Raw genomic sequence first — 8,188 nt, forward strand, 5'->3', positions numbered from 1 at the left:
CGGGGCAGCACGGGAAATGGCGGGCGGGGAGGAGGCGGTGCCCCCTACCGGGTGGGCGGGGCGATGGGCGGAGAGGGCGTGGCCGTGTGTTGAAACCACGCCCTCCCGCTCAGGCCACGCCCCCTCCGGGCTCGCCCGCTGCTTCCTGCAGGCACGGCCGGGACGGGGCGGCGGCGGAGTGCTGAGAGTGAGCGAGCGCGGGAGGGGGAGGCTCTATGGGGCGGCAGCCGTGGGGTGATGAGGGGCTGGGGCGCGTAGAGCTGTGGGTGGCTGAATCTGGGGCTCCTTATGGGGCTGTGTGACCGGTGGGGCGGGAGCTGAGGGTCCCCGTGGGGCTGGAGCCGGGGTTTTCTATGGGTCTGCGGCCTGTGGGTCGTGGGGTTCCGTGTGCCGTGGGCCCCTATGGCGCTGGGGATCGCGGGGCCCTGTGGGTCTGTGGGTCCTGGGGTTCCCAGCGCTGTGGGTGCCTATGGGTCTGGGTACTGAGCGTTACAATGGGGTTAGGGTCCCGTGGGGTAGGAACCGGGGATCCCTGTGGGGCCTGGGAAGTGTGGGTCCCAATGGGGCTGAGGTCTGCGTGTCCCGGGCTGCCCAGTGCTGTGGGTCCTGGTGGGGCTGGGGACTGTGTTCCTGCGGGGCAGGAGGCCATGGGTCCTGGGGGTCACTATGGGGCAGGAAGCTGCGGGATGCCCAAAGAGGTGGGGCAGGATCCAGGAGGAAGCGCGCGTGTTTGGGACGGCCGTCGGGACCCCAACCCCATGGCGTCACCCCAGCGCTGCTCCGCGGCCGTGAGGCCGCCGGAATCCAGGAAAAAAAAAGCAGGGAAATGGTGAAGCGCCTGCCCTTATATGGCTCCGGCCACCCTCCGACGGGCTGCGGGCCTGGCAATTCGTTCCCCACGCAGGATTTCACCGCTGCCTCAGTTTCCCCATCCGCGGGGCGCTGAGGGGGTGGGGGCACCCGGTCGGTCGGGGGTCTGAGGTCAGAGTTAAATCCCCGACGGAGGCTTTGGCAGCACCGGGAAGGGGGGGCACGGCATCACCCCCCCGCCCCGTGACGTCGGCCCCGCGCCGTAATCCCGGAGCTGAGCGGATTATGGTGGCCGTGGGGCGAGCGGAGCTGTGGGTCGGAGAGCCCCAAACCTCTTGCGAGGACGGCTGCCCCACGGCCGTGCCCTCCCGGGGGGCACCGATCTGAGGGCGGTGGTGGAACGCGGCCATGCGGCACGGGAGGAGTCGGAGGGAACCGGCCGGACCGGTTCGAGTCCCGTTTTGCGCCCGTTCCGGTGCCCGGGGGGAGGACCTCGCCACCGGCACGTGGACGTGGCTGAAGGTCACCGTCCAGCCTTTCCCCACTGTCGTTGCCGTTGTTCCTGTTGTCCCCGCCCCGTCACCATTTCAGCACTCTTCCTGCCCAGTGTTTGGGTTTTGGGTGGACGGTGGCACTGGAGAGCAACAGGCAGTGACATGGAGCAGTGCCATACGGTGGCATGGCGAGCGTTGGCCATCAGGTCAACCCTGGGGTACCCCATGCCATCAGTATTTCAGCAGCCTTCCTCCTTCATGTTTGGGCTTTGGGTGCTACGGCGGCTTTGGTGACGTGGGGCATGGTGACATGGAGCAGGGTTCCTCATGGTGGTGGCGTGCTGAGCACCAGCCATCAGGTCAACCAGGCTGTGACCTTGCCCTTCACCCACAGAGCCTGGGGATGCCGGTGCCCACCCTCGGCGCGGGTCCAGATCCCGGCATGGAGGAGGAGGCATCGGGTGATGGCAAGGAGCCCTGGTTGGGCAACAGCAACAACAATGCGGCACCAGTGGGGTGGCTGTGCCGGCGGGGCGAGGAGCCCTCCTACCTACAGCGTGTGCTGCTGGAGATTGTGGAGTCGGAGCGCACCTACGCCCGTGACCTGCGTGGCATCGTGGAGGTGAGCGAGCTGCAGGGTGGGCATCGTGGTGCTAAGTCTGGTCACTTGGTGCCACTGAGCGTCCCTGTAGGGCTACCTGGGGAAGATCATCGATGCCCAAGAGCCGCCACTGCGGCCGGAGCAGGTCAGCGCACTCTTTGGGAACATTGAAGACATCTATGAGCTCAGCAGGTGAGTGGCAGCGCAGTGGCACCAACACCTGCCATAAGGGGGATGCTCCGGTCACCCCTGTGGTCACTTGCTGTTCTCTGCACCCAGCAACCTGCTGCAGAGCCTGGAGAGCTGTGCCTGTGACCCAGTGGCCGTGGCTGTCTGCTTCGTGACGCGGGTAAGGGGACAGGGGGACACAGGGGGGAATGGGGACGCAGCGCCCAGCTCTTACCACATTCTCACTGCCCGCAGAGCCAAGAGTTTGACATCTACACGCAATACTGCAACAACTACCCCAAGTGAGTGGGTGCTCGAGGTCAATGGGGTTGGGAGCTGTGGGGGTTGGGTGCTGTGGGACTGGGTGCCGTGTGGCTGAGCCCCCTCTGCGCCCTGCAGCTCAGTGGCGACGTTAAGTGAGTGCATGAGGAGCAAGCAGCAGGCACGGTTTTTCCGTGAGTGCCAGGAGGAGATGCGGCACGTGCTCCCACTGGGTGCCTACCTGCTGAAGCCGGTGCAGAGGATCCTCAAGTACCACCTGCTGCTCCAGGTGAGCACATGTGGCGTGGGCACTGGGCATGGCACAAGTACCTGGTATGCTGGGAGCAGCTGGCATGGCATTAGGCAAGGTGTGGGGCATGGCTGGGGCACCTGGCATGGCACATCCTTGTGGCACAGCCAGACCCATCATGGCTCATTTCCACAGGCACCCTGTGTGGTGGGAGTTCATGGCATGGCACAGGCATCTGGCACAGTGTGGGACATGGCATGCTCACTGTGGCATGTCTCCATGGCACAACTTTGGCACAATTTGATTCCATGGGTGCTTGTTATGGCACATCTCCATGGCACATGTCCGTGGTACTAGGACTTGATGTGGCACATGTCCATGGGCATATTTTGTTGGTCTGGGCACTTGGTGTGGCACATCTCTGTGATGCAGCCTGGGCACATATCCGTGATGGCACAGTACATCTCCCTGACACAAGATGGGCACCTTTTGATGTCCTGGGCACTTGGTATAGCACGTGTCCATGACACAACAAGGGTGCATTCCCATGACATGTGTACCCACCACATTTCTGCAGGAGATTGCTAAGCACTTTGAGCACAAGTCGGGTGATGACTATGAGGTGGTGGTGGAGGCCATCGACACCATGACCTGTGTGGCCTGGTACATCAACGACATGAAGCGCAAGCATGAGCATGCCATCCGGCAGCAGGAGATCCAGTCCTTGCTGCTGCAGTGGAAGGGTCCTGATCTCACCACCTATGGAGAGCTGGTACTGGAAGGCTCCTTCCGTGCGCAGCGTGCCCGCAGTGAGCGTGCTGTCTTCCTCTTTGACAAGCTGCTCCTCATCACCAAGCGCCGTGGGGACCACTATGTCTACAAGAGCCACATCCCAGTGCGTGTCCATGGCCAGCTTGGGGGCCTGGGGGTGGGCAAAGTGGTACAAAGTTTGAGCACAGATCTCAGGGTTGGGAACTGGATCCGAGGGGTGGGCACAAAGGGTGGGGAAGGAGTCCCAGAGGTGGGCAGTGGAGTTCAAGGCTGGGCACAGGTCCTGGCAGTAGGTGTAGGGGTCATGGGGATGAGTGTAGGAGTCCACAGGGTCCCATTGGGATTATGGGGGTCTAGGATAGGCATGGGGTTCCTGGGGTGACCATGGGTTCCAGGGTTGGGAAGTGGGGTCCAAGGAGTGAGGTAGAGCATCCAGGAGGTGGGCAGGGGGGCCTTGGTAGTGAGCAGTGGATTGCAAGGGATGAGCACTGGGGGCACGGGTGTGGGCACAAGGGTCCCAGGGTTTGGAACTGTGGTCCAAGGGGTGGGTTATGGGGTTCTGGAGGTTGGTAATGGGGTCCCAGGTGTGGGCACTGAGACGGGGGGGGGTCATGGGAATTCTTGGATTGGGAAAAGAGTTCCAAGGGGTGAGCAGTGGGGGCATGGGAGTAGGTATGGGTGTCTCAGAGAGGGCAGTGGGTTCAAGCAGTAGGCGTGGAGGGGGCACAGGTAGCCCATGGATGTGGGCAGTGAGGTCCCAGAGGTGGACACTGAGGTCTTGGTGGCACATATGGATGGCACAGAGGTGGGCAGTAGGTTCAAGGAGTGGGTGCTGAGGTCCTGAGCATGGGCAGTGGGGTCCAAGGGGTGGGTATGGGGGTTCTGGTGTGGGCATTGAGGGCGTGGAGGTGGGCACAATGTTGTTGACACTTTCTCTGCAGTGCGCCTCGCTGATGCTGATTGAGAGCACACGGGACTCACTGTGTTTCAGCGTGGCACACTACAAGCACATCAAGCAGCAGTATGCCCTGCAGGTAGGGGACATGGGGCATATCAGGTGGGGGGTGTGGGGACCCACTCCCACCTAATGCTGCCGTTGCCCCCACCCCAGGCTAAGAGTTCAGAGGAGAAGCGGGTATGGACACACCACATCAAGCGGCTCATCCTGGAGAACCACCACGCCATTGTCCCGCAGAAGGTGAGGGCACACACCCCCATATCACCCCATTTATGTCTTAGTGGTGGGAGACATCCTGCGGTGCCACCTTCTGCCACTGACTGACCCATGGCTTCTCCCCCCACCAGGCCAAGGAGGCCATCCTGGAGATGGACCTGTTCTGTGAGTGCCCCTATGTCCCCCATTGTCCCCTTGTCTCTCACTGTCCCCCATCATCTCCCATCATCCTCCTTGTCCCCATGCCCACCGTTGTCCCCACTGCCTCCTTGTCCACCACTGTCCCCCCGCTGACCCCATATCCGCACTGTCACCATTATCTACCATTATTTCCTTGTTCCCCACTGTCTTTATGTTCCTTATCATCCCCATTGACCTCTTGTCCCCATCATCCTCATGTCCCCCGCCATCCCCACATCCCCCGCTGTTCTCTTATCCCATTGACCCCATATTCCTTTGCCCCTCATTGCCCAATGTCCCCAGTCATCCCCCACTATCTCCATGTCACCTGCTGTCCCCTTGCCCCCTACTGTTCTCACACCCCCTCATCACTCTGCTGTCTATGCAGATCCCCCACGCCTGCCCCGCTGCAGCCCTGAGCACCTGCCCCGGAGCCACTCCTGCCAACCCTTAGAACCACCACGCCATGGCCGGCGGCAGTCTGGTGAGTGTCCCCATGTCCCCATATCCCCTGTGGTGACAGCACTGTGCTGATCTGTGTCTCCTCCAAATGCCTTCCGACCCAACAGAGCCCTTTCAGTGCCGTGACCGTGCCGAGACGCTGCCGGACCGACTGCAGGGGCATGTGGGGCGCAGGCAGTCAGGTGCGGATGGGGATTGGGGATGGGTGGGGGACTTGGGGACAGTGCCACTGCAGCTCTGTGACATTACTGTGTGTCCCCACAGAGCCTGCCAAGCAGATCCTGCAGCAGCTGGGAAGGATGAAGGTAAGGTTGGGTGTTGGGGGACTGCCCCCCGGCGTCTCTGACCCCCAAGTAGGTGCTGAGCCCTTACCCCCCCCCACCCAGCATGCAGGCAGTGAGGGGACCCTCCTGGATGCTGGGGAACCCCTCCAGCCCCGTAGGAGCTGGGCTGAGGGTGTCGTGGAGGAGGAAGAGGAGGAAGAAGAGGAGCCTTTGCACAAGGACAGCCACGAGGACAGGGACAGGGACAAGAATGGGGACATGGCAGAGAAGCCCCAGGAGGAGCAGGTATCCTTACCCTTGGGATGGCCCACATCACTTAAGGAGCACACTGTAAGTGTTGTGATCCTCACTGCTGCACTCCCTCAACCTTTCCTCTTGCAGGAGACCTGTGAGCAGCACCACGAGGCCACTGCCACCCCCGTGTCCCCTGTGTCCCCTTCATGCCATGGGGAGCATGAGGAACTGGGGACCCCCGCTCCCCCCTCTCCATCGGGATTCCTCCCACCAGTGGGGCTGCCTGACGAGGAGGAGCAGCACCCAGAGACAGGCACCGGGGAGGACCCACGGGCTCTGAGCAGCGAGGAGGAGGAGGAAGAGGAGGAGGAGGAAGGCCATGGGAGTGGCAGCATCCTGCCCCCCTCCGTGCTGGACCAAGCTAGCGTCATCGCTGAGCGCTTTGGCAGCAGCATGTCACGCCGCGGCAGCATGGTGCTGGACGGACGCAGTGGCAGCGCCCTCAGCCTTGATGGGGTGACCCCTCCACAAGAAAACATGGGGTCCTGCAGCCCCCTCCCCTCCCCAGGCTCCCCCCAGGGCTGCCGGCGCCGCTCGCTGCTCTCCACCCAGGACCGGCTGCTGCTGCATAAGATCCGCAGTTACTACGAGCACGCGGAGCACCAGGACGCCAGTTTCAGCATCCGGCGCCGTGAGAGCCTCTCCTACATCCCCAAAGGACTGGTGAGGAACTCGGTGTCCAGGATCAACAGCTGGCCTCCTCTAGAGCCAGGCAGCCCCAAAACTCCCACGGAGCCGGTGAGCCCCAAAGTCCTTCTGGAGCCAGGGAGCCCCAAAAGTTCTCCAGAACCGGTGAGCCCCAAAACGTCACTGGAACCAGCGAGCTCTCAAGTGTCACCGGTGCCGGATGGAGGAGCGTCACCTCCTGTGTGCCGAGAGAATGGGCTGCCCGAGCCTCCCACAGAGCCTCTGCTCATACTGGAGGAGGAGGAGGTGCCTCCCCCAGGAGTGCTGGCTCTGGGGGCTCCCCCTCGGCGTCTCACCAGCAGGGTGTACCAGTTGGCGCGCCAGTACAGCCTGCGCATCAAGAGTCGACGCCGTGCCATTATTGCACCGGGGGACAATGCCACTCACACCCCAGCACCAGGTGGGATGCGATGGGGGACCGCAGGCATCGTCCCGCTACCGCCATCCTGCTCTCACCCCGCTCCTTCCACCCCAGGTGTACCAAAGCTGCCGGTGTCACCCAGGGATGGCATCACCGTCCCAGCCCCACGCAGCCCACCCAGCCCCAGTGGCACTGCCGAAGCCTTCTCTTGGCCAGATGTCCGGGAGCTGCGTGCCCGTTTTGGAGCCCCACGGCCCCCACCAGTGACACGCAGCCGCTCTGCGCCTGAGGGGCCAGAGCGTGGGGGGAGACCAGCAGCCAAAGAGCAGCAGGGTGGGGGCCGCAGCCGCAGCGCTGAGGCAGGCACTGGGACCCCAAATGTGCTGCGTGGCAGTGACCACCAGCATGCTCCGGGGCTGTGGGTGACGGCGCAGGCACCCCTGGGCACCGGGGGGCAGCGGGTGCTGGTGTTGGAGCGGTTGCCCCCAGCCATGGCTGCTGAGCCTCCAGCCTATGTGCAGATCCGCTCGCCCACCACCCGGGAGAAGATCTGCCTGAAGGCGGTGGTGGAGCGCTGCAAGGCTTACCAGGCCTCCGAGGAGTACCGGCAGCGCTGTGCCCAAGGGCAGGCTGAGGCACCTGAGCCCCCCCGGCACGGCCTCGTCAGGGACCTGCGGCAGAAGTTTCAGACCCTCGACACCGCCAGCTAGGGAGGGCGGCCAGGAGATGGGGCAGCCCATGGACCGCCAGGAGATGGGACATCCCATGCACCACCAGAAGACTGAAGGCACCTTGTACCATTAGTAGATGGGACATCCCACAGACAACCCTCCCTCTCAGCTCTCTCAGACCAAAGGGTACCCAACTGACTTGGGAGAAGTTGTACCCAATGGACCCCATGAAGGGGCATACAATGGAACCCAGCTTGCTCAGGAGATAGAGCACCCCGTGGACCACTGGGAATTGGGATGTCCGTTGACTACCAGGAACTGGGACGCCCCACTGACCACCAGCAGCAGTGGGACTCCATGAACCTTTTGGTTCCCCAGGATAAGGGGGACCTCATGGACCATCAGGAGAGGAATCACCCCATAGGCCAACGATACATTAAAGAGACCGTGGTCCCCCACCCTACTTCCCAGAAGGGCCCTCACATTGCACAGCCCTGGGCCCACCTTGCTTTGACATCTTTATTACAAAAAAATCCCAAACCAAACCCAAAGTTCTCCCTGCCCACGCACTCCCCCCAGAGACGAGTGGTGCCCCCCACCCACAGCAAGGGGCCAAGCGTTTGGGGAGGACGTGCTCTTCGTGCTCTTTGGTTGGTGCCCATGGGGCTGAGGGCACGCTGGTGGGGGACAGGAGGGGGGGAGGGGGGAGGGCTTATGGCT

The 8,188-nt window shown here is 62.8% G+C and overlaps 1 protein-coding gene across 4 annotated transcripts; it reads left to right on the forward strand.

Moving 5' to 3' along the window:
• Window positions 1–16: 16 nt before the first annotated feature.
• Window positions 17–8,149, forward strand: PLEKHG3 (pleckstrin homology and RhoGEF domain containing G3). 4 transcript variants are annotated; one of them, XM_090140279.1, is made up of 15 exons: window positions 17–187; window positions 1,699–1,926; window positions 1,997–2,097; window positions 2,185–2,254; window positions 2,329–2,375; window positions 2,473–2,623; window positions 3,162–3,479; window positions 4,297–4,389; window positions 4,467–4,553; window positions 4,661–4,694; window positions 5,098–5,193; window positions 5,279–5,353; window positions 5,436–5,740; window positions 5,837–6,836; window positions 6,912–8,149. In XM_090140279.1, exons 1-15 carry the CDS (start codon window positions 17–19, stop codon window positions 7,505–7,507), a joined length of 3,372 nt encoding a protein of 1,123 aa, XP_089996405.1. In that variant the 3' UTR covers window positions 7,508–8,149. The 4 variants fall into 4 exon arrangements, with proteins under 4 accessions (XP_089996405.1, XP_089996404.1, XP_031463114.2 ...); XM_031607255.2 differs by lacking the exon at window positions 17–187 and having other exon boundaries at window positions 198–1,926; window positions 5,436–5,476; window positions 5,558–5,740; XM_090140278.1 differs by lacking the exon at window positions 17–187 and having other exon boundaries at window positions 195–1,926.
• The last annotated feature ends 39 nt before the right edge of the window (window positions 8,150–8,188 follow it).

This window comes from Phasianus colchicus, chromosome 5 (genome assembly GCF_987193195.1).
Source record: "Phasianus colchicus chromosome 5, bPhaCol1.hap1.1, whole genome shotgun sequence".
Lineage (NCBI taxonomy): Eukaryota > Metazoa > Chordata > Aves > Galliformes > Phasianidae > Phasianus > Phasianus colchicus.

Bases quoted from the DNA above. Each gene is read 5' to 3' on its own strand.
- PLEKHG3 (XM_090140278.1), top strand. From the start codon at position 1,219: ATGCGGCACGGGAGGAGTCGGAGGGAACCGGCCGGACCGGTTCGAGTC. The intron at 1,927-1,996 runs GTGAGCGAGCTG...GCGTCCCTGTAG, and splicing joins ACCTGCGTGGCATCGTGGAG to GGCTACCTGGGGAAGATCAT. The intron at 2,376-2,472 runs GTGAGTGGGTGC...TGCGCCCTGCAG, and splicing joins TACTGCAACAACTACCCCAA to CTCAGTGGCGACGTTAAGTG.